Source organism: Nycticebus coucang, chromosome 18 (assembly GCF_027406575.1).
Source record: "Nycticebus coucang isolate mNycCou1 chromosome 18, mNycCou1.pri, whole genome shotgun sequence".
In the NCBI taxonomy this organism is placed as follows: domain Eukaryota; kingdom Metazoa; phylum Chordata; class Mammalia; order Primates; family Lorisidae; genus Nycticebus; species Nycticebus coucang.
The window spans coordinates 13,225,741-13,252,803 of record NC_069797.1 but is presented as its reverse complement, the minus strand read 5'-3'; the positions used below and the strand labels follow the sequence as shown (position 1 = coordinate 13,252,803).

Here is a 27,063-nt window from a genome sequence, read left to right as displayed (position 1 = left end):
ATGCCCTGAATTGTGGACATAAAATGATTACTTGGATGTCATTGTTAAATGCAGACCTTGCTCCCAGCAGGCTGATGTTTCATATGTGGTCCATTATCCATGATAACTGAGTCTTTTTAAGTTTGAGGAAAATGGGTAAACTGCCACAATCTCACAGGTAGAACAGGCTGCTCAAGTCAAACTTTTAAAATCAAACTGCCAGTCTGGATTGACTCTGATGAGTGGAGGATATCACCCACGGGTGCAGGTGCTCCATTTCTCTATGCAATTCCTTTTAATGGAGCCATCATCAAATATTCCTGTATTCTCCCCGTCCTTGAATGTGGTGAGCAGAGCCTTTGTTCTCCTGGGAGGTGCGTACCCTCACTATTTGCTCCCGAATCAGCTGCCCTTTCTAACACGGCCGGTTCTAAGAAGCCTCTGATCCTACAACCTGCCTAGGGGCAGAAACCTAGGTGGAGAGGACAGAGCCCACCCTTCTGCCCCCCTTTTGTGCCACTAACAGAGTTCCATTCAATCCTGTCTCAAAGCAGAACCCCCTGGGCTGGTGTAGGCCGCACTACTGAAATGTCTCTAGCAGGCCCAACATCTCTGGAACTCATCATTGGCACATTCTCAATAAACTTCTGAGGCTGGAGAGTTTTTGTTTTCTGCTTCTGCTACACAAAGGAAGGAAAAGCCCCTGTGGGAAGGAAAATGGCCAACTGGGACCAAGCCCAGCCTCAGCCCGAGTTCTGAGCAGCGAGGCCAGGCCAGGCTGCATGTGGGATGACGCTGCAGGTTCTGAAGTCCAAGGAGTTAGCCCGGCTGGGAGTGCTGAGAAGACGGTGCCTTGACTGATCCCCCAACAGGAGCTGTTCTGTGAGAATTTGTCGAGCATCACTGATGGACTACAGTAGTCAAAGAATGCATGAAAAAGGATTTCACTGCACCCATGTTTCTCAAAAGTAAACCTTTTAGTGCTACTTTTTTCTTTGCTAATGCACATTTAGTTATTCTAAAAATTGGGTAAAAAAAAAAAAACATATGCTAATATCATATGTTTATGATACTTTAGACCTGACACTTTACTAATGCATCCTCAAGTAAGATACAGGATATATTCCCCTACTGAATTAATTGGGAAGGACCAAAGCACACTCACCACCCACCTGGAGATCAGGAAACCTTACTCTAATTATAGTTTCCATTTTTGAGATAAAGCGACCTCTGCTACTGACCTACAAAGTATATACCTCTAATGCAGTGGCTCTTGTTTTAATTTTTATTTATTTTTTCTTTTATTTTTTGAGAGGGAGTGTCACCTTTTTGCCCCAGGCTAGAGTGCCTCATCCTAGCTCACAGTAACCTCAAACTCCTGGGTTCAAGCAATCCTCTTGCCTCAGCTTCCTGAGTAGCTGGGACTACAGGTGCTAGCCACCACACCCAGCTAATTTTCTTATTTTTTTAATAGAGATGGAGTCTCACTCTTGCTCAGGCTGGTCTTAAACTCCTGAGCTCAAGGGATCCTCCCACCTTGGCCTCCGAGAGTGCTAGGATTGCAGGGGTGAGCCACTGTACCCAACTATGGTTCTTGTTTTTAAAAAACAGCTTTATTGAGATAAAATTTACAGGTCTATGGTTTTTAGTATACTCACAGTTACACAGCCATCACCAGGACCAGATTTAGGACATTTTCATTACCTTCTAAAAAAATCATGTACCCCTTCACTGTCACCCCCAATACCCACTCCCCCAAGCCTCCCTCTTTTAGGCAACCACAAATGTGGTTGGTGGTCTCTACAAATTTTCCTATTATGGAAATTTCATATAAAGGGGATCATACAATCTGTGGTCCTTTGGAACCAGCTTCTTTCACTTCGCATAATGTTCTCAAGTCCATGCATTTTGTCACAGGTATCAGCACATTTCTTTTCATGGCTACATAATCTTCTATCGTATGATTATACTACACTTTCTTTATCCCTTTGTCAATTGATAGACAGTTGGGTTGTTTCTACTTTTCAGCCATTAGGAACAATGCTGCTATAAATATTCATGTACAAGTTTTCATTTGCATATGTTTCCTTTTCTCCTGGGTAGACAGATACATGCAGCTGCAAGGTTTTACATTCCCACCAGCAGTGTATGAGGGTTCTCCTTCCTCCACACTTCCGCTGACACTTACTATTTTCTGAATTTTTTATTATAGCCATCCTAGTTGGTGTGAAGTCATTTTCACTGTTATTTTTATTTACATTTCCCTGATATTATTGATATTTAGCATTTTTTCATGTGTTTATTGTCTATTTGCATATTTACTTTAGACAATTAAGATCCTTTGCCCATTGTTTAATTGATTATTTGTCTTTTTCAAAAGACTTCTAACATTCATGTATACAAGTCCCTTATCAGATATAAGATTTGCAAAGATTTTCCACTTTTTTGATACTGTTCTTTGAAGTACCAATTTTTAATTTTGATGATCTCCAGTTTATCTGTTTTTTCTTTTATTGTTTGTGCTTTTGATGTCCCACGTAAGAATTTATTGTCTACTCCAATGTCACAAGTATTTATGCCTTTTTGAAGGAGTTTTACAATTTTAGCTCTAACATTTAGATCTTTGATCCGTTTTGACTTAATGTTTTCATAGGCTATGACGTAAGGATCCCATTTCACTTTTCTACGTGTAGATATCTAAGTGTTCCAGCACTCCTTGTTGAAGACCAGTCGACAGTAAATGTGAGGATTTCTCTCTCAACTCTCAGATCATGTCTATCTTTATGTAGGAAGTTTTGAAATCAGAAAGTGTCAGACCTCCATCTGTTTTCTTTTTCACTATGAGTCTGGCTATTCTGCATCTGTTAAATTTCCATATGGATTTTAGGATCAATCTGTCAATTCCTATAAGAAGTCAGCTGGGATTTTGATAGGAAACATGTTCACTCCACAACTCCAGTTGGGAGACATTATCCTCTGAACACAATTAAGTTTTCCCATCTATGAACACAGTATGTCCATTTATTTAGGTCATCTTTCCTTTTTTTTAAACATCATTTTATATTTTTGAGGCATGTGTTATTAGCTCTGCCTGTTCATTAAGGTTATTTGGGGAATATTTCTAAAATATGAATGCCTCGTCCCATTCCAGATTTGGATCAGAATCTCTGGATATGGGACCTGATCATTGATATTTTTAAATCTTTCCTCGATGATTCTAATGTGCAGCCACTACTAAAATAATGGAAACAACAAAGGTAGCCAAGTTTCAAAAAAATCTCTTGCAAATATCATAATGTGTTTGTGGGCAAACTGATGAAGTTAAGCTGTTAGAACTGGCTTGTAATTTACTTCATACAGACTATCTCATGGTCAGTGAGAACAAAAGGCCAAGGAACAAATAATGGCAAATTCCTCCCTATATAGGATGACAAAGTAGATGACAGATTATTTTAAGACTTGTGAGATTCATCAGAGGCTAGGAAAGAAGAAATGAATGAGCAGGGCACTATCATTGCAAAACTATTTCTTGTAGCATGTCCCCTTCCTAATCACTAGTATGTAACAGTGGCTTTACAGAGTAGATTGTACAGTCTCTGCATGGCCAAAGCTTTCCTGAGTAATTATTTAAACTTGGATTTCTCTCAGAGAAGCACAGAGTTGAGGACAGGAAAGAACAAAGAAAAATATTGCTTATCTTGGCATTCTTAATGTGGTGAGGCAATGTGAGCAAAGTGAAGGCGATGTTTGTTTAAGGGGAGCACCAATGATCTGTGGGGAGACCCAGATTCCTACCTACTTTCTTAGCAAGGACCTATTTCTCACCAAGGACCAATCAAACAAACATGAGGCCCTGAAAAACTGGTTCAGGGACAGAGAATGGATTCACTGCAACAGAAATTCTGTGATTTAGACAAGGAAAAGAAGCTGAGAAGTTAGGAGGATGCCTGAGATTGGAAGGCCTTTGTACATTCTCTTCTGTAGGAATTAGGGAGCCAAGAAAGAGTTCAGCAGAAGAAAGAAACTGGTGGCCATGTGTAGCATAGATGCAAGGGAAATTCAGGGAAGGGAAAGTGTTGGGAATTTCACATTAACAAGCCACAAAGAAGAGCTGGAAACCGATTAAGGGGCCCAGAGAGACAACGTGGAACAAGCTCAGCCACGGCAATGAGAGAACAATGATACCTCCAGCAGGATGGGCAGACGATAGAGCAGAAAAAAAGTGCATTTGCAGGCTTCGTGAACGTGAACAAGAAAAAAGAAAAAAAAAAGAAAAACACAGAACGAAAATGCTTGGTAAGTACTCAGTGATACAAAACTGTGCTAAAGAAAAAGATCAAGAAGGGCCTCAAGTACACGGCAGCTGAAATCTTAAGAAATAGCAGAAAACTGTGGTAACAAGTGAGGGTCAGAGAAATTAGAACTAAACCAAATTTATTTGGTGGCAGATGGGAGAGGAGCTAATAAGAGAATCAGGAGGGTAGTGCAGATACAACAGTAAGTTTCTGGATGGCAATTTGGCTGTACATCAAAAACTTTCTAAATGCATATATACTTGGACACATCAGTTACATTTCTTAAAATATGTTCTAAGGAAATAATCAGAAGTACCTACAGTTATCAACAATAACATTTTGTACATTGAAGTGTGATTAAAATAGAAAAAGAGGAGTAAAATATAGAAACAAATTATACGGCAGAAGATTGATTTTAAAAAATTACAGGGGTGGTGCCTGTGGCTCAAAGGAGTAGGGCCCAGCCCCATATGCCAGAGGTGGGGGGTTCAAATGCAGACCCAGCCAAAAAAAAAAAATTACAGCACTTTACATCAAGTAACACTGTACAACTATTAAAAAAAATTGTGTCTTTAAAATATCTAATGATATGGAAAATTATCCCCAATATAATTTTAAATGAATAGAGCATTTTCCAAATTCATAAACACAGTATGATTCTAATCTTGAAGGCTTGTCTAAGTATCATTGCGTGAGTTGGGAGGCGCCTATCTAGGCAATACTCCAAAATTAACAGGGATTTCTGTCTAATCCACCTTCAAGTGACTTTTACCCTTCTTTACTCTATTTTATACTTTTTAAATTTTCAATGAAAATGTTACTTTTATAACCAATAAAAATGTATCTTTCCTAAATGCAATAAACATCTGATATAACTCCTTACTTCTAAGTGACTTTATATAACACCATTTTTTAATTTCTACATATTAAACACATATTAATAACTAAGCATCTTGTTACTGAAGCATTTCCCCATATTCACCGTCAGCAGTTCTTTTTCAACTTCATCGTGAACTAAATCAATTCCCATTCTCTTCTCTCTATGAAACAGGCATTCTCGGGCAACCTACAGACACAGAGTAATAGAAAGCTGTAATGTGAACTGGCTGTAATCAGTGACTAGCAATTCTAACGACTGATCTTAAAAATAATCAGTAGATATTGCCAACTCCTTGAACCATCTGGCAGTCACTGTCACTGAAACAGACTGTGACAACTAAGTAGTTCTGTCCTGCTAGTGAAAGGTAGAGAGTTAGTGCTTCAAAAGAGTTTGAGAATGTCTAATTTAAAAAGGGAGCAGAGCAGAAGGCACCTGCTTGATCCCCACAAATTAGCATCTGAGAACATTACTCTGGCATTAGTGTCTTCAAGAGAAATAGCTCAACAATGTGAAAGTCTTCTAAATATTTTATACTGAGAAGAGTGAGGAAGAAAGGAATGATTATCTTTAAAGATGTAAAAATATTTGTACAGCCAAAAATCCAAGTGATTATTTTTAGAGCACCATTTATTTTTTCCTAATTAGGAAAATAATGTCTTTATTTACTAAAGTGGAAAAAATATAGAAAAGCAAAAAAGATAACCTAGTTATTCTGTTACTGATTTGTTTTTTGCTTATTTTAACAGAATGAAGGTTACAGCGTCCTTACAGTTTTATATTATGCTTTTTAGGACTGACATTAAATAGTCTTTGAAATAAAGTATGTTAATGACTCCCATGGAAAACAGCTTAGATTGCTACTAGTAAATTATGTATGAAAGAACACTATGTATCAGTTAAAATGTTTTTTTAAGGCTATTTCATGACATAGGACTAGTATAGAATGTTAAATTTTTTAAAAGCATATAATGTCATTGAAGAAAATCTTTGAGTGAATTGCCAATTTTCTAAAAGTATAATTTACATTTACTAGAAGAATTAAGGGATTGACGGGAGCTCTGATTACTTTAATATATATTACTAAACTGCTTTCCCAAAAAATCTCCACTAATGCACAGTCCCACTAGTAATATATGAAAGTGCCCATTTTCTTACTTTTTGCCAGCCCTTGATGTTTGAAGTTTTCATTATCACAAGTTTGATGGGCCAAAGATGGTTAATTTGTATTTTATTATTAAGCTTCCACACTTTGCCCTTAAATTTATTCACCAAATGTATTTTCTCTTTTGAGGTTTATCTGTTTATGTGACTGACACTAATTTTTATCAGGACCTTTCGATACTATATTGACCGTAAATGTCAAACACACAAAAACATCTGGATAAAAAACTACTGGAAAACATTTCAATTACAACCATCACTTTGAAAGTAGTCATCACTGAGAGGGTTACTAAGAGAAGAAACTGCGTCTCCTCTGAGAATTAAGAGGGTCAGAGGCTGTCATTTTAGGGACAATTTAGAACTTAGAAGGCAATGGGATGGGGATGGGATAGGCTGTAGAAAAAACTAATAATCCCCAGAAGGAGCCGAGCCTAAGCCAGGCACCGGGCCTTCTGATGCTGAAACACAACTCATGACAAACTGACTCAAAAAGAAGGCTTCCTTCAACTCTTCTAGGGACTTCTAGGGACCTATGTGTGTGCTTGTGCTTCTTAGTGGGGAGGAGTTAGGAACAGGGAGTGACAGTGTACAGGGACCACCAACAAAATCCATGATAACACGGCAACAGGCCTGACCTCAGTCTAACCAAACACACCCATCTCCCAAGAGTCTCACGTCATCATTTCACTGTTCCCCGAGAAGGAATCATGACATACACACAGGAGGCATTCCAAGGCACAGACTAAAAGAATACAGTTTTCTTTTTCTTAAATATTGTTTATTTTAATCAAGGGCAGAAGTTCTCAACCTATGGGTCATGACCCACAGGAACTGTATTAAAGGGTCGTGGCATTAAGAAGGTTGAGAACCACTGATCTAGAGGAAGCAGTAACCAGGCAGCCTATTTAAGAGATAAGAAGATGGCATTTTCACTTTAAAACATGTGCATCTTAATGGCTTCTCCTAAATTAGCCATCTTTGCTGTGCATTCAGAATTCTTTCTTAAAGTGGTTGTTCTGTATAGGGTGAAAATTGGTAGTGGTGTTACCATTACTGAAATAAGATGCTGACTTATCAACAAGGGCTTGGCTCCTACACATGAAGTGAAACATGGTTCAACACATAAATAACCTCAGACATTCCCTAGTGGGGCATCATGATAGCAGAACAGCCTTTGATCATAACCCTTACTTATATTTACCTGAAGAGGGGCTTCTGTCTCCATCAGAGCCCTCTCTAATCTTTTCTTAACATCAGTAAGTGCGTTCGTCTCCCCAATCATTTCATCCAACTCATGAATGATTTCAGATTTCCAGAACCCTATGTCACTGACACGTGCTCCCAAGTTATGGGTACTGTCTGCCTGGGTCTTTCTTGTTTGTTGATGTTTGTCTTGAATCAGGCGAGATGTATCCACTCTTAGTCTCTCTGAATTGTGCCGGGAAGTGTTAGACTCTTGGTAGTTGGTTAAATTGGACCTATACCAATCGTCAGGGGTGTACCTTGTGAAGAGAGTGGTTCTGTTGGAAATGAAGGGAGTCATGGTGCTCTCAGACACCCTCTGCGATCTGGTGCAGTATGGGGCCAAGCTGGGTGAGTTGGAGGCTACTCGGTAGTATGTGCTTGGTCTCCAAGGAAGGCTCAAGCTGTGGGTCAAGTTGGAGTGGGGGAAGCGGTTCCTGTAGCTGGACGTCAGGGTGCTGATGGCGGGCAGGAAGTTGGTGGGTGTTGGCCTCGGGTGGGCATAAGTCGCCGTTAAAGTAGAGCCTAAAGACTCCATGATACTTAAACACTATTCGCAAATCTCTCCTGTGTAAAAGGAAAAAAAGTGAAAAAGGACAGTCACATAAGTTAATCTCTGGTGAAATTAAAAAAAAAGGCCACATATGACTCAGTATCAGTTGCAGTGCTTCCCAAAACTCAGGTGCTTGTTCTAATTTACATGTTACACACACTGACCAGTGATAATGTGCTTCAGAAATGTTTTTTTTCATCTGTGTCTCTGGATTGTGTCAAGATCACATTATTATTTTTGATTGCCCATTTGAAGTTCCGAACACTTTAGAAAGCAGTACTGGAAGAATTTATAGCTATAAAAAAACATTTTAAAAAATGAAAAGGCTCTCTTCCACGTGAAGCTACACGAAAGTAACGTCGTCGTGTTGTAACAAATTCAAATTACGAGCCTGAACTATGCATTTTATACAAATAGGGATTCAAATCTTGGCCCTATTACTTACTATCTTTGTGACACTGGGCAAATTACTTAACCTCTTGATGCCTCCATTTCTTCATCTATAAATAATAGGGATAATAATAATATTAACAACAGGGGATTGCATGACAGATGCCACCCAGGCACCCTCCATAAACACAGGCTAGGTAACAGTGGTGTGGCTGGTATGCAAACCCAGCTCAAGGCAAATCCCAGGTCTCCTTTCCTGGCAACTTGCTACCTCTAAGCATCTCCAGTATAGAAATTTTAGGGCAGCAACAGGATTATGAGGATTAAGACAATGCTAAGTTTAGGAGGCATAGCACAATGTTGGGCACATAGGAAGCTGTCAATATAGTTAGCCTTTTAAATTATTAACACAGAGGAACATGCAAAGTAAAAACTAAATATCTGTTCTGCCCTGAAAAGAGAACTCTTCAGAAGTAGCCACTATGAATAGTTAATTAAAAGTTGCACCTTTCTAGATTTTTCCTATTCATATACCAACATATATATTCTTTATACACTATATCCATCTACCTATATACCATTTAAACATACACAGAGCTTTTTACTACAAAAATGGAATTATCTTAATAATTGTGCATATCACATTAGATCATGCTTTTTTTTTTAACTTAAATATGTTTTTTAGACCTCTCCTCCTGTTAGAACATATTTGTCCACATCATTCTTTTTTTTTTACCAGTTCCATTGTCTGAAACTTTTGGTAATTATTATTCCAGAAACCCAAAGATGCCACAAACTATGACATATCTTTCAGCACTTAAATAGCATTCTGTTTGGGGGTTAATGTCTTTGGCCCTGTTTACTAAAAAAATAAAAATAAAATTAGATCCTATTTTATTCTAAGCACTGCTCAGAAAAAAAAAAAAAAAAGTCTTTTAATGATTATTTAAATAGGCCTTTGGTACCCAAACCCCAAATAATCTGCTTGTATAACTGTGCTCAAGTGAAAAGTTCACTCAGACCACATGCTAAAGTAGCTGCCCACGGCCATGTGCACTGATGTGACCCTAGCTGCCTGCCTGTTTCCCAAATTCTTCCTTTCTACAGCCCCTAAATACTTAACACTGGCCACTCTTAAAGAGGGATTGTGAAAATGAAAGCCTTAAGATGCCACTTGCAATTCTTCAGTTTGAAACTTAAACTATTTAAAAAAGCAAATTCAAAGTAACTTGAACATTTGTGTGCTTACAGTTACCTTTAGTTCTAAACCCCTCCCCATGTCAGAACTATAAATAATCTAATTCTATTCTAGGAAGAAGCTTCAAGAGAGGATGGACCACTCCTACGTGGTTTTGCTTAATTCTTGACATTAAGAGATCCACATACCTCACTCGGTTCTTCGACCATGGAATTCGAAGTATAGAATGCCAAGTGAGTTTTCCCAACACCTGCTGTGTTGGCATCTTGAAACATTTTAACCTTTTTCTTCCATTCTTGAGATACTTTACTAAGAAGAATATGTTCCAGCTCCATCCATGTAAACAGATGAAAATATGTCAAACTGTTTATAAAACCACTGTATGGTGCCCCATGATCACATTAATGTACACAGCTATGATTTAATAATAATAAAAGAAATGAAACATTTTAACCCATGTTTTCCAAATATTGAACTATGAGTCATCTGCTCCAAGGGGTGATATGTGAAGATGCAGAGAAGTTCATAAGCCACAGGACACATGTGGACTGAGAAAATTCAAAAGTTTATAAAAACATCTAGTGATCTGTCTTTTCATTAAGGGTGGGATATAGCTCAGAATCTGGAATCTGAATCATCAAGCTCAGTTGTTTAAATGGAGTGAAGGAGAGCTCCTCGTGAAGCAGTAAGTTTCATACGGAGAGACAATATTTTACAGCCACAACTAAAGTTTTAGCTGCAGCCAACTATCGTGTAAGTCATTCAGGAAGACTGAATAAAAGACACCACATGGGGACATTGCACCAAATTATTCCACTATCATGTGCTTTTGGACATTATTGGTCAAAAAACTAAAGTTTCATAGCTTAAGAAATACTTAAAAACTCAAAATACATTTCTGCTTCCAATCATGATAAACTAACAATAAAAGCATTATCTGCAAATTTTACATCTAAAGTAGTATTAGCCTCTTATATAGTACATCTAAAGATCTGGACAAAATATACATACAAAAGAGAGTTTTCAGACACTGGACCCTGAGAGCAGAGAAACAGAGAAAGTGAGCTCTCTGACTGTCCTGGCATTGTGCATAGAGGCAATTTCCAGACCAAGGGAGAAACAGATGAAAACCAAACAGGGCCTGGCAGCCTTTGTGAGTTAAGAAAGGGACCAGAAATTGAGGAGGCTGCGACAGCTAGAAGTTGTGAAAAGGGACTCTGGAATAAAGTTAGCTATACAGAAACAGAGGTCCAGAAGTCTATATAGGGATCTACGTGGGTCTTTGCTGAGAAGCAGGCTGCACACATCAAGGGACAGTCCACAAATCTTGGCAAAGAGCGACAGCAGAGTTGTTAGCTGATTTCTAGAACTTACAGAGGGTGGAAACACATTGTGAATTCAGATTAACCAGATTAGAGAATCATGGGTAGTCACCTGGAGCATTCAAGGGAGACCCCAGAGAAGTCACACAGTAGAGGGAGGGCTCAGCTATCTCAGGGCTAAAGGCAATAAAGACTCAATCCAGCAAAGCTCCAAAACAGGCCTCAAAGAGATCAGACTAGTTCACAAATAACTTGCTCCTGACAACATCAAGACACTCAAATACCACAGGGTCCAGTCAGAAACTACCAAACACACCAAGAAACCAGAAAATGTTACCCAAAAAGAAAAATCAGTCCATGGAAGCAGGCCTAGAAATTGCAGAGATGATAGAACTAGTAAACTATGTACAGGATTTAACATGATGAAGAGAGAAATGCAAGATTAAAAAAGAACCAATTTCACTAGTGGAGATTAACAGCAAACTAGAATTTGGAGAAGTAAAGATTAATGAGTTCAAATCTAACCAAATTGAAACACAGAGAAGTTCTTTAACTAAAAAAAATTAAAATGAAAAGCATCTCAGTAGCCTATGATACAACAGCAAATGGTCTAACATCACTTATTTGCAGTGTCATAAAGAGAAGGGAGAGGAACAAAAATATTTGAAGAGGCTCGGCGCCTGTGGCTCAAGCAGCTAAGGCGCCAGCCACATACACCTGAGCTGGCGGGTTCGAATCCAGCCCTGGCCTGCCAAACAACAATGACAGCTGCAATCAAAAAATAGCTGGGCATTGTGGTGGGTGCCTGTAGTCCCAGCTACTTGGGAGGTGGAGGCAGAAGAATCGCTTGAGCCCAGGAGTTGGAGGTTGCTGTGAGCTGTGATGCCATGGCACTCTACCAGGGTGACAGCTTGAGGCTCTGTCTCAACAACAAAAAACAAACAAAAAAAATTTCTGAAGAAATAATGGATGAATATTTTCCAAATTTGATGAACACACCCCACTGCCATCACCACCACATAATGATCAAATTTCAGAAACCAATGATAAAGAGAAAACCTTAAAAACAGATGGAAAAAGACACACTAAGTATAAGGGAACAAAGATAAAAATTAGTGCTGAATAATTGTCAGAAACTAACCAATCCAGAACACAATCAGACAATATTTTTAAAGGGGTGGAAGAAAGCATAAGCCTAGAATTCTGTATTTAGTGGTAAAATCCTTAAAAATAAAGGTAAAGTAAAATCTTCTCATAAACACATAAACCAGAAGAATTCATCAGCAGCCATACAAGAATTTCTAAAGGAAATTCTTCAGGCAAAAGGAAATTATACCAGATGGAAACTTGGATCTACACAAAGAAATGAAGAATGTTAGAAATGGTAAACATGTGTGCTAATGTGGAAAAAAAGAAAAAAAAAAAAAAAAGCTTTTCTAACTTTCAAATTTCTTTAAAAGATGATTAGTCAAAGTAAAAATAATAAAATATTGTGGAGTTTATAAAATAGAAGTAAATTATATGTTACCAATCACACAAATGATGGAAGGACTTAAATGGAAATACACTATTATAAGAGTCTTAAATAAAATAATGTTATTTAAACACGTACTGTGATAAGTTAAAAATACATGTTGCAAACTTTTAGAGTAGCAATTCTCAAAATATAAATTAAGGACCCATGGGCAGGTGTAAGACCTTTTCAGGGGTGAAAAGGCCAAAATTATTTTCATAGTAAGAACTCAGATGCTATTTGCCTTTTTAACCCTCTTTCTCCCACAAATTTAAAACAGAGTTTTCCTGAGGTGTGATGTAATAGGTATTATTACAACAAATTAAATGAGGAAGATGTGAGAAACTAATGAACAAGTTAGAAATTTAAGAACTTTGCCAAAAATGTAAAACAATACAACTCTTCTTACAAAAGTGTTTTAGTTCTAGAAAATAGTTTTATTTGTTTTTTTTGCAGTTTTTGGCCGGGGCTGGGTTTGAAGCCACCACCTCCGGCATATGGGGCTGCCGCCCTACTCCTTTGAGCCACAGGTGCCACCCTAGAAAATAGTTTTTAATAAAAATGTTACTTATGTTAGTATATAATGGATTATTATAGTTATCTTTAATAAAGAATTCATATTTTAATGTCTCAATTTTAACTTCTAATATAATAAATATTAATTGGTACAATCTACATAAATGAAAGCTTTTTATGGTCCTCAATATTTTATAAGAATGTAAAGGTGTCCCAAGACCAAAATGTTTTGAACTGCTGATCTAGAGCAATCTCTAAGAATATTTAAAAAAAAGATTTTTAACTAATAAGCCAGTAGTTAAGAAAATGATGGAAGACAAAAAAGAACATAATTAATCCAAAAGAAAAGGGGGCAAAAAAATAAGACAAAGAAAAAAAGAGCAAAATGAGCATATAAACCCTACTATGTGGATAATCACATTTACAATACATGGCCTAAGCAATCCAACTAAAAAGGCACAGATTATTGGAATAATTTTTAAATAGCAATACTGAACTGTAAGCTTTTTTAAAAAAAACTCATAAAAGAACATAGATAAGTTTAAAATTAAACTATGGAGAAAGATACATCTTGTAAACACTCATCAAAAGAATACTAAAGTGGCTATATTAATATCAAACCAGTAGACTTCAGATGAAGAAATAATATCATAGATCAAGAGCAAAGTAGGGATAAACAGAGCAATCAGAGAGACAGCATCATAAATGTTTTTGTAATTATTTGCTTAAAACACCTAAAGCAAAAACTGATAGAATAAAATGAGAATTAGACAATTCCACATTATAGTTGGATATTGCAACAGCCTGCTGTCAGTAATTCACAGAACATGTAAACATAAAATTGGTTACTACACAGAATATTTGAACAACATCACAGCTAAGTGTACCTAATTTACATCTGTGGTACACTCCACCCCAAGCAGAAGATTACACACTTCCCTCAACTGTGCAGAAAGTGTTAACCAACATAGACCATGTTATGAACCATAAAACCCATCTCGATAAGTTTACAATATTGAAATCATACAATGTGTGTTCCCTGACCATATCAAAACTAAATTAGAAATCAATATTAGAAAGTTATTTGAAAAATCTCAACAAGTAGAAAAACATTCTTCTAAATAACTCATGAGTCAATGAGGAAATCACATAGGAAATTAGAAAGCAGTATTTTGCCCTGAATGAGGATAAAAATACAACATAACAAAACTGTGAGATGCAGATAAGATAATGATTGAATGGAAGTTTGAATGGCTTATATTAAACAATATTAATGTTATTGTTATTAAACAATAACAATGAGGTAAAATCAGTATTTCTACTTTAAAAGGAAACCCAAAGCAGAAGGCAGAAAATAATAAAGAGAGGAAAATCAATGAAATAGAAAACAGACAACTAGGAAAGACAATGAAATCCCTTCAGTAAAATTGCTAGACTCATCAAAATAAAAAGACAAATGGTGTATTACTAATATCAAGAAATAAAGTATGCAAAAAATTGCCTATTACCTGCAAACATGGCCATAATATCAACAACTTTATGCTGACAAAATTTGACAACACAGATTAAATAGAAAAAATTTTGGAATGACACAAATAACCAAAGCTGACTTAAGGAGAGATAGATAACCCAGGTAGCCCTATTATAATCAAAGAAATTAAGTCTATAATTTAAAATCTTTCCTCAAAGGAAACTTTTGACCTGGATGGGTTCAATGGTGAATTCTACCAAACTTTTAAGAAAGAAATAGGGGAGGAGCCGAAGGGGACACCAGGAACAGAGATAGGATCTTGCTATTGCTCATGCTGGTCTTGAACTCAAGCAAGCTGCTGCTGCCACCAGCCATGCATCCCGGTGCTGCAGGGAAGAACCAGGCTGGACATGATTGAAGTGCTAGCTTGCAAGAGAGGCTCCTGTCCAGAAGGAGAGTTAAAGGACAAAAATTTAGCAAGTAACCTGGTGGATTCAAACTGCACCATGACAGAAGGTTGAAGAATGCACATCAACCCCGCTGAGGTGAGCTTTGACCACAAGGATACAAACAAAAGGTACAAAATCCATCACCAAGCGGTCCAGAGTCCCCTCCCCCATGAGAACAGCTCGGAGAGCCCCACAAACAAACAGGCAGAGTTCAAAGGTCCTCTCACTACACTCCATGGGAGAGACCCTCTAAAAACTGTACTTACCTCCCCTACCAGGGTGCCATTGCATTCTCCTGCTAGGCATAAAACTGTATAAAAATGTATATATTCTCTACCTGCAACTCTGAGCTCCCAGAACGCCCCTCCACTCTCACTCTGAGGTCTGGAGGCCTGACCCCCAGGAGTTCAGATTCTTGGGTGATTTCTTGAGAGGTGTGGACAGTGCCTAAACTGCAGCTGGTCAGCACTGACTCTGGGGCATGGGAGCAAGGAGAGGACGGTCGGCTAAGAGGGAACCACACCAGAGCAGCAGTTCCCTGAGGCACGGAGCAGCAGCCATCTTTTAGTGGCAATACGGCCAGGCATAAAACTGTGTAAAACTGTATATATTCTCTACCTGCAACTCTGAGCTCCCAGCACTCCCCTCCACTCTCACTCTGGGGTCTGGAAGCCTGTCCCCCAGGAGTCCAGATTCTTGGGTGATTTCTCGAGGGGTGTGGACAGTGACTAAACTGCAGCTGATCAGTGCTGACTCTGGGGCGCGGGAGCGAGGAGAGGACGGTCGGCTAAGAGGGAACCACACCAGAGCAGCAGTTCCCTGAGGCTCGGAGCAGCAGCTGTCTTTTATCAGCAATATGGCTCACTCCCGGATATTCTGAAGCCACACCCCCTGTCTCCCTGGGCAACCAGAGGAGACCGACAACCACCCGTGAATAAAGGATTTGCCTGAGGTGGTACCGACTCACAGACCCGGGAAGCTCCCAGGGCAGAGCTGACCCAGAGGACCGCTTTACTGAGCCTAAGATGCACCTGGCCCTCAGGGGATCAACAGCCTATAGACAAAGGAAGGCAGCTGGATAGAACTGACAGGTAACCGTATACAAACCTGCAGGAGCAAAGATACAGCTTTGGAACTCAAAACAGCTTCTCTTCTGCAGGAGAACTTTGCAGAAACAGGAACAAAATCCCACAAAGTTGTTCTGTTCTGTTCTGTCAGTAACATCAATCAGGGGTGATGCTGGACCTGAGTGAACACCCCCCAACCTTCATCAAGTGCCCGAGGCTGTCAGGCCTCACCTCCTCCTACAAGATAGAGGCAGACCGCAGAGGCCTGGCAGATTTCCTTTTGATTCAGGTGCAAACCCCTGGAGTATCTGTTCACTACAGGCAACTGGGTCAGTCAACTGCAGGGCTATCAGTGACTGGGTGTGACAGAGGTGAAAGGTGGGGAAGGAGGCATCAACCTTCCCAGACTGATCTATTTGCTAGGTGGCTCCTCCTGACTCCACACAGCACTGGAGTGAGCCATATCAGAGTAGTCACCAGACCCCTGTGATCCAGTTCCCAGAGACCTCTTAAACTCTCCCACCCGAGACAGGTGCTGACTGAGACAATTGATTTGGATCTTTTGAACTGAGCCAATCACATGAGGACTATTCAGGTGGTGCCCTGGGTGTGTGGTTGTAGGAAGATTTGACTTTCCTTTTCCAATTGTTGCCTGTGGTGGGCGCGGTGACTCAATTGCTGATATTTTTCCACAGCTGAGACTTCAATGCAGAGTAACTGTTTCACTAGGGTTGAACAGAAACCAGCTGAAAACAAGACAGAACCACTTAGCCCCACCACACCAAACAGGGCCCCAGTTTCTTGGGCCACAGCACTGTATGGGTCCTCAACAAAGATCCAGGGGAAAAATCAAAGGGAGTTAAACAATCATGGGGCAGAATCAGCAGAAAAACTCTGGTAACATGAATAACCAGAATAGATCAACCCCCCCACCCCCCGCCAAGGAAAGATATGGCAGATGTAATTGAAGATCCCATTCATAAACAACTGGCTGAGATGTCAGAAATCGAATTCAGAATTTGGATTGCAAACAAGATTAATAAAGTGGAAGAAAATTTGGAATCAGAACTTCAAGCAGCAATTCAAAAGTTGGAATTAGGAATTCGGGGAGAAATTCAAAAGTTGTCTCAAGAATTTAACGAATTTAAAGACAAAACCACCAAAGACAGACACACTGAAGCAAGAATTTGCAGCTCTCAAAGATCTGAAAAATACAGTAGAATCCCTCAGTAACAGAGTGGAGCAAGCAGAAGAAAGGATTTCTGAAGACAAAGGTTTTGAACGCTCCCAAACTCTCAAAGAGGAAGAGAAATAAAGAGCAAAAACGGACCATTCTCTCAGAGAACTCTGGGATAATTCGAAGAAGGCTAATATTTGCCTCATTGGAATCCCTGAAACCAATTAAGTGGCCTCGCTAGGCACAGAGGCCCTTCTCCATGAAATTATGAAAGAGAATTTTCCAGACATGCCTAGAGATTCTGAAATTCAGATAGCAGACAGCTTCAGAATCCCAGCATGACTCAACCCCAATAAGACATCCCGCAGGCATATCATAATTAACTTCAATAAAGCTAATATGAAGGAGAAAATTCTCAAAGCAGCCAGACGTAAGAAAGCCAATACCTACAAAGGGAAGAATATTAGAATGACTGCAGATCTCTCTGCTGAAACTTTTCAAGCCAGAAGAGGGTGGTTATCGACATTTAATCTCCTAAAGCAAAATAACTTTCAACCCTGGATCCTGTATCCAGCTAAACTGAGTTTCATTTATGATGGAGAAATGAAATATTTTAATGACATTCATATGTTGAAGAAATTTGCCATAACCAAACCAGCTCTTCAGAATATCCTCAGACCTATCCTCCATAATGACCAACCCAATCCTTTACCACAAAAGTAAATTCACTCAGAAACTTTTGATCAAACTCCAAATACCACACTGGCGAAAGGATTAAAAATGTCCACTGGACTTCTGAAAAACTTGATACCCAAATTTTCACCAAACTTACCAATATTCTCCATTAATGTGAACGGCTTAAACTGTCCTCTAAAGAGGCATAGGTTAGCTGACTGGATACAAAAACTCAGGCAAGATATTTGTTGCATACAAGAGTCACATCTTAAAAGACAAATATAGACTCAGGGTGAAAGGTTGGTAATCCATATTTCAGGCAAATGGTAATCAGAAAAAAGCAGGTGTTGCAATTTTATCTGCAGATACAATAGGCTTTAAACCAACAAAAGTAAGGAAGGACAAGAACGGTCAATTCATATTTGTTAAGGGTAATACTCAATATGATGAGATTTCAATTATTAATATCTATGCACCCAACCAGAATGCACCTCAATTTATAACAGAAACTCTAACTGACATGAGCAACTTGATTTCCTCCAGCTCCATAATAGTCGGAGATTTCAACACTCCTTTGGCAGAGTTGGATCGATCCTCCAATAAGAAGCTGAGCAAAGAAATTTTAGATTTAAACCTAACCATCCAACAATTGGATTTAGCAGACATCTACAGAACATTTCATCCCAACAAAACTGAATACACATACTTCTCATCAGCCCATGGAACTTACTCCAAAATTGATCACATCTTAGGTCACAAGTCTAACCTCAGTAAATTTAAAGGAATAGAAATTATTCCTTGCATTTTCTCGGACCACCATGGAATAAAAGTTGAACTCAGTAACAACAGGAATCTGCATACTCATACTAAAACATGGAAGTTAAATAACCTTATGCTGAATGATAGCTGGGTCAGAGATGAGATTAAGAAGGAAATTGCCAAATTTTTGAAACAAAACGACAATGAAGACATGAATTATCAGAACCACTGGGATACCACAAAGGCAGTCCTAAGAGGGAAATTTATAGCACTGCAAGCTTTCCTCAAGAGAACGGAAAGAGAGGAAGTTAACAACTTAATGGGACATCTCAAGCAACTGGAAAAGGAAGAACATTCCAACCCCAAACCCAGTAGAAGAAAAGAAATAACCAAAATTAGAGCAGAATTAAATGAAACTGAAAACAAAAGAATTATACAACAGACCAATAAATCAAAAGTTGGTTTTTTGAAAAGGTCAATAAAACAGATAAATCTTTGGCCAACCTAATCAGGAAAAAAATGAATTAAATCTCTAATGGCATCAATCAGAAATGACGAAAACAAAATGACAACAGACTCCTCAGAAATTCAAAAAATCCTTAATGAATATTACAAGAAACTTTATTCTCAGAAATATGAAAATCTGAAGGAAATTGACCAATACTTGGAAGCACATCACCTTCTAAGACTTAGCCAGAATCAAGTGGAAATGTTGAATAGGCCAATATCAAGTTCTGAAATAGCATCAACCATACAAAACCTCCCTAAAAAGAAAAGCCCAGGACCAGATGGTTTCACATCAGAATTCTACCAAACCTTTAAAGAGGAATTAGTACCTATATTACTCAACCTGTTCCAAAAGGTAGAAAAAGAAGGAAGACTACCCAACACATTCTAAGAAGCAAACATCACCCTGATCCCCAAACCAGGCAAAGACCCAACAAGAAAAGAAAATTATAGACCAATATCACTAATGAATATAGATGCAAAAATATTCAACAAGATCGTAACAAACAGAATCCAGCAACACATCAAACAAATTATACATCATGACCAAGTCGGTTTTATCCCAGGGTCTCAAGGCTGGTTCAATATCTGTAAATCTGTAAGTATAATTCAGCACATAAACAAATTAAAAAACAAAGACCATATGATTCTCTCAGTCGATGCAGAAAAAAGCTTTTGATAATATCCAGCATCCCTTCATGATCAGAACACTTAAGAAAATTGGTATAGAAGGGATGTTTCTTAAACTGATAGAGGCCATCTACAGCAAACCCACAGTCAATATCATATTGAATGGAGTTAAATTGGAATCATTTCCACTCAGATCAGGAACCAGACAAGGCTTGCCCATTGTCTCCATTGCTCTTTAACATTATAATGGCTGTGTTAGCCACCACAATTAGGGAAGAAAAGGCGATCAAGGGTATCCATAGAGAGTCAGAATAGATCAAACTTTCGCTCTTTGCAGATGATATGATTGTATATTTGGAAAACACTAGGGACTCTACTACAAAACTCTTAGAAATGATCAAGGAATACAGCAGTGTCTCAGGTTACAAATCAACATTCATAAATTGGTAGCCTTTATATATACCAACAATAGTCAAGTTGAAAAAACAGTTAAGGACTTTTATCTCATTCACAGTAGTGCCAAAGAAGATGAAATATTTGGGAGTTTATCTAACAAAGGACGTGAAAGATCTCTATAAAGAAAACTATGAAACTCTAAGAAAAGAAATAGCTGAAAATGTTAACCAATGGAAAAACATACCATGCTCATGGCTGGGAAGATTCAACATCGTTAAAATGTCCATACTACCAAAAGCAATATATAATTTTAATGCAATGTCTATTAAAGCTCCACTGTCATACTTTAAAGATCTTATAAAAGCAATTCTTCATTTTATATGGAATCAGAAAAAACCTCGAATAGCCAAGACATTACTCAGAAATAAAAACAAAGCAGGAGGAATCACGCTACCAGACCTCAGACTATACTACAAATCTATAGTGATCAAAACAGCATGGTACTCGCACAAAAACAGAGAGGTAGATGTCTAGAACAGAATAGAGAACCAAGACATGAATAACAGAATAGAGAACCAAGACATGAATCCAGTTACTTACCGTTATTTAATCTTTGACAAGCCAATTAAAAACATTCAGTGGGGAAAAGATTCCCTATTTAACAAATGGTGCTGGGTGAACTGGCTGGCAACCTGCAAAAGACTAAAACTGGACCCACACCTTTCACCATTAACTAAGATAGACTCTCACTGGATTAAAGATTTAAACTTAAGACATGAAACTATAAAAATACTAGAAGAGAATGTAGGGAAAACCCTTGAAGAAATTGGCCTGGGTGAGTATTTTATGAGGAGAACCCTCCGGGCAATTGAAGCAGCTTCAAAAATACACTACTGGGACCTGATCAAACTAAACAGCTTCTGCACAGCCAAGAACACAGTAAGTATAGCAAGCAAACAGCCCTCAGAATGGGAGAAGATATTTGCAGGTTATGTCTCCGACAAAGGTTTAATAACCAGAATCCACAGAGAACTCAAACCTACAAGCAAGAAAAGAACAAGTGATCCCATCTCAGGCTGGGCAAGGGATTTGAAGAGAAACTTCTCTGAAGAAGACAGGCGTGCGGCCTACAGACATATGAAAAAATGCGCATCATCTTTAATCATCAGAGAAATGCAAACCAAAACTACTTTGAGATATCATCTAACTCCAGTAAGACTAGCGTATATCACAAAATCCCAAGACCAGAGATGTTGGCGTGGATGTGGAGAAAAGGGAACACTTCTACACCGCTGGTGGGAATTCAAATTAATACATTTCTTTTGGAAAGATGTATAGAGAACACTTAGAGATCTAAAAATAGATCTGCCATTGAATCCTATAATTCCTCTACTAGGCATATACCCAGAAGACCAAAAATCACATCATAACAAAGATATTTGTACCAGAATGTTCATTGCAGCCCTATTCATAATTGCTAAGTCATGGAAAAAGCCCAGGTGCCCATTGATCCACGAATGGATTAATAAACTGTGGTATATGTACACCATGGATTATGCAGCCTTAAAGAAAGATGGAGACTTTACCTCTTTCATGTTTACATGGATGGGGCTGGAACATATTCTTCTTAGTAAAGTATCCCAAGAATGGAAGAAAAAGTATCCAATGTACTCAGCCCTACTATGAAACTAATTTGTGGCTTTCACATGAAAGCTATAACCCAGTTACAACCTAAGAATAGGAGGAAGGGGGAGAGGGAGGGGAGGGAGGGGGGAGGATAGGCAGAGGGAGGGTGATTGGTGGGATTACACCTGCAGTGCATCTTACAAGGGTATATGTGAAACTTAGTAAATGTGGAATGTAAATGTCTTAGCACAATAACTAAGAAAATGCCATGAAGGCTATGTTAACCAGTGGGATGAAAATGTGTCAAATGGTCTATGAAATTAGTGCATGGTGCCCCAGGATCACATTAATGTACACAGCTATGATTTAATAAAAAATAAAAATTAAAAAAAAGAAATAAATAATACCTCAGGTTTTAAAATGTCTCCAGCTTACTTCAGTGACGTGTCATTCACAATGTTAAATTATTCTTTGTATTCTAAGTTGGTCACTTATGTGCAACACATACTAAGACCATTAACTGATGCTATAAATATCTCATATTGGCAACAACAACAAAAAAAAAGAACTGAAAAAATTCATTTGAAAAATGACTGAAAATAGCTGTGGAAAATCTATCCCCTAAATCATGGAATTGTTTCTTATTATACTTTCAGTTGTAAGGCTAGGGTTTGAATGTCCCTTCCAAAAAGGATGTTGAAATTTAATTGCCATTGTGACTGCATTAAGGAGATGAGAGCTTTACAAGGTGATTTGGTAGGAGGGCTCTACTCTTGTGGATAGATTAATGTCACTATCACAGGAGTGGGCTCCCGATAAATCAGTTCGATGCTCATTTTTTGTTTCTCTTGCTCACTTGCCCTTCTACCATGTTATGAGGTGAGAGGATCCTAGCCAGATCGACTTCCCAGCCTCCAGAACTGTGAACCAAATAAACCTCTCTTCCTTATTCATACCCAGTGTGTGATATTCTGTTACAGCAGCAGAAAACTGACTAAGGCACATGACCAAAAAGCATTTTAAGAAGTGAGACAAGGGCTACAAAGTCAAATACAGTGTTTGGCTAGTTTCATTTAGTGTGTGGTCGATACTTGTTTACAGACCAAAAAAATGCTTTCTGAGTGTCTATAAATACCAGCATGCTAAATACAGAATCAATCTCATAGAGATGTTAAGAACTGGAAAGCTCCATTAACAATCTAAAAGGTATCCTCAAATTAGATAAACATAGTTTATTAGAATATTTAGGTAAAAAGATTTTAAGATCGTAAATATTTTAAAGTACAAAACCCAATAGATCTTCAATCCCCAATCCCTGGGCTGCCGGGGTGGTGGCCTGTTGTGAACCAGGCCACACAGCAGGAGGTGAGCAACAGGGGAGTAAGCGAAGCCTCATCTATTACTGTCTCTCATTGCCTCCAGATGGGACTGTCTCGTTGCAGGGAAACACCCTCAGGGCTCCCACTGACTCTGCATTAGGGTGAGCTGTATAATTATTTCATTATATTTGACAATGTAATGATAATAGAAATAAAGTATATACTTGTATCATCCTGAAACTATCCCCTTTGCCCTTTTTTTCCCCCTGGGGAAAATTGTCTTCCATGAAACCTTTTTGGTCTCCTGTCTCAAAAAGGTTGGGGACCACTGCATAGATCATTTGCTAAAAAGACACAAGTAGGCCTGAATGGCTCTTATACAAGCCCCTTTAGTTCCTTTGGTCATGGCCACTTAATTACAGTTTCAAATTGGAGCAGAAATAAAACACTGCTGCCAATACAGTATTACATTTCAAAATTTGAAGAGATTATATCAGATTTCAATGTTTAGTAATTTCTCTTTATGCATATATTAAATAAGAATGCAGGAAAAGTTGATTTCTCTGACTTCAAAAAAAAAGTTTAGTAAGGATCTCTATATTCATTGCTGTATAAATTACTATACATTGGAGAGCTATTTATGGTAGTATGTAGTAAAGTTAAAACAATACATAGTCCTATAACTCAGCAATTCAGTTCCTTGACATATATCCAGAAAAATTCAAATACATACAGGAATACTTTTCTACTTTTTTTCTTTTTTTGAGACAGAGCTGTGCTCAGTTATCCCAACTAGAGTACAGTGGCATAATCATAGCTCGCAGCAACCTCAAACTCCTGGGCTCAAGTGATCCTCCTGCCTCAGCTTCCCAGAGTGCTAGGATTATAGGCCTGAGCTACTACCCCGGCCCCATTCGAACGTTTTTAAAGGAAGCAAGCTAAAACTACATTAATGGAAGGATGCATACATAAATTGTGGGAAATTCATACAAGAATTACCATATTACAGTTACAATGAATGACCTAGAACATATATAGCATAATACCATTATAGAAATAAAACTACATCCAGGCTTTTGGATAAATAACTAAGAAGTAAAAGCACGAAAATATGCAAAGTGTAAGTAAACACTAAAATCTGGTAGTTAGTACCCATAGACGAGTGAGGAAAATGGGGTTTCCAAGGACTGCATACATAGGAGGCCTCAATTGTGCCTGTAATAGATTTTTTAGTTTGTTGTTTTGTTTTGTTTAAGATGGGACTGGGTACGTAAATGCTTGTTCATTCTACTTATAGTGTGAGTTATTTCATTTAAAAAGGAGTAGAATATTCTTCAGATACCTCAAAACTGCCTATAAAATGATTTTCTTGCTTTTTTTTACAATGACTAAATGAATTATTTGATCCATTTCTAAAATGTTTATTTCTCTAAACACCATGTGCATCCAGAAGAAAACTTAAAGGGGCTCGATCTAAACTGGGGAAAAAAACGAGAGCCTTGCAACTGGAGCTAAACAGAAATGGCCTCAGGCACTAAGAAAACACTGACTTAATCTGAACTTCAGTAACTCAGATGGTCAGGTGACTGTACTGTATCCCCTCGCCTGCTGATTGGAAGACCCGCCTAATGAAGCAGAAGGAGCAAGAAATGGTGTTTGGGGCGCAGCACCACCGTGGAAAGGTGCAGCACAGCTCACAGGTGTAAGAAAATAAACGAGTTCGGGTCTGGGTTTGGACCCCCTTTTCAGGTTCTGCATTTAGAAATGACTTCTCAATCCCTAAAAGGTATCAGAAAGGTAAACTACGAGAGAATAGGGACTGAGTAGAAGACGGGTTTGTTTGGGTTTTACTTGAGAAGGTAAGGTGAGGTAGAGAAGCGGAAAATGGAGTCATGAATTCCAGGGTCTCCGGCGACTTCCCCGCCTCAGTAGCCCAGACCTTGGGGCCCTGATTGGTGAAGGGGGGTCCTGTGGGAGTGGTCCCAGACCCGGCCGGCGTCCACGAGACCACTTACCTGTCAGCAGATGCCTGACGAAGGGCGGGGAAGGGGGCGGTGGGAGGGAAGGGTCGCAGCCCTGCCTCCCACAACCCGCTGAGGCTTCGACCCCCACGAGTCTGGCCCCAACCCTCCTCGCCCACCTGTGACGTCAGCGCCCGCGGACCACTCAATGACCGCCCTGGCCCGCTCGCCGGGAGCCGATTGGCTGGTCGGAGGAGAGGCGGGAGGCGGAAGCTGCCTCGCAAGAGGGAAGCCAGGCGGGCGGTGGTTGCCATGGACGCTCTCACGCTTAGTAACCGCGGCTCGTGGGAGACCTACGGCATACTGGAGGTGAAAGGCGTGAACAGCAACCCACATTGGAGGCCGCGAAGTTTCCTCCGCTTCCCTGTGGCACCTTACTCAGACTCCTCCAGCTGCGAAGAATTTGGCCGCCCTATGACGCACAAGGCTGTCTGGGACATGAACACCTGTACCAGAATGTTGCAAAGCCCCCACCTCGCGCCTGTCCTCTCTCCAGCAAAGTTTTTTCCCATAGAGGGATCATCTAGTGATCTTCCCCCTCCTTTCTCATTTCCAGGGAAAAGTTTGCTTTCTGTGTGTGTGTGTGTGTCTCTTTTTCTCTCTCTTTCTCCCTCGTCTCTCTCCTCTCTCTAGCAAATATTTCTGTAAACAGCCCTTACTATTTCATACAGGCACTGGGCCTCGGGTTTTACATAAATTCTCGTTCATCCAAGCAACCTCCTTCCAAGTTGGTAATAGGAGTTTATATTTTACAGATGAGGAAATTGAAGTTTGTAGAGATGTAGTGGCTTAGACAAGGTCACCCAGTGGCAGAGCTAACACTAAATTTCAATCTGTCAAACTTCAAGGTTCTCTGCTCTTGAGGCAGCAGTCTTAACTGTGTGAGCAGCAAAAGAATTCACTGAATTACTGTGCTACCTATCAATGTAAAAGGAAAGAAAGCCCTCAGTTAATCATTTTTGTTGTTCTGGAAACCCCTGTGTGACACTCCGTCAAAGGGTGAGGCTGCCAAAATAAAGCCGGTGGGCCAGGCCCTAAGAGACCTTAGAAAAGTGACTTCAGGTTGAGGGTTTTGCCAGTTCAGAAACTTGACTCTGGCCACGTGCCAGTTTAATTAGAAGCTAACTCAAGCCAAATGGATTAGAAAAGTTAGAATGCTACCATATGTGTTTAAACCAACCAACGTGGCATCTCTAACAATGACAAGGCTAGAATATTTTCCCCAAGCAGGGAAATTACTATACCAAATGTTCAGAGGCTACTCATTAGCAGAGACATAGGACTGGATGAGGCTCTGATACCCCATACCAGGCCACTGTAAATTCATTCCTTTTTACCCATATTCCTTATCAGCAACTCTTTCTATATCTGAGCTAAGAAACATTTCATTCTGAGGTCTCTCTTTTATTATTTCTGTGTTTTGTATTCTCAGGATTCAGGGTGGTCCTTGCTGATGCCTACAAGCTGTAGACAGCACAGTAAATGCTACCCTGTTGGTTCTTTGAGCCAAAATGTTGGCAACCATTCTAAAATACATTGAATTGCCTGCACACTGCTTGAAGATGAGGCACAACTTTGTGCTGTACATATCGAAATGCTCGATGTTGTTGCTTAATTGAATGTTAAATTTATTCAGTGTCTACTTTAAAAATAAGCATGTAAAACTATAGCAGAATTCAGACTTTAGTTGATATAGTCAGTTAGAAAATTTTAAAAACTTCAAGGTGTTAATATTTCAGCTTAAGTTGGTCAACTCTGGACCCCACAGAAAGAAGTGAATGATTTTTTTAAAATGTAGATAACCTCTCAAAAAAAATCATTCCACGGTTATCAAGTCTTTGCTAGAACTGCAGTTAATTCTCACCCTTCAGCTTTACTTTACAATGGAGCCCTCCTGCAATGCTCACTCATCTGTTT

General features: G+C 39.0%; 1 protein-coding gene across 1 annotated transcript in view; it reads right to left on the bottom strand.

Annotated features, from left to right (window-relative positions):
- TEKT3 (tektin 3) overlaps positions 1–25,168 on the bottom strand; it is a 48,860-nt gene extending 23,692 nt beyond the window's left edge. The window contains exons 1-3 of the mRNA XM_053569334.1: positions 25,141–25,168; positions 7,517–8,124; positions 5,257–5,340 (exon numbers count right to left, since the gene is read on the bottom strand). Coding sequence (XP_053425309.1) covers positions 5,257–5,340; positions 7,517–8,095 — 663 coding nt within the window. The 5' untranslated portion in view covers positions 8,096–8,124; positions 25,141–25,168. The remainder of the gene's footprint in view (positions 1–5,256; positions 5,341–7,516; positions 8,125–25,140) is intronic.
- Between the last annotated feature and the right edge of the window lie 1,895 nt (positions 25,169–27,063).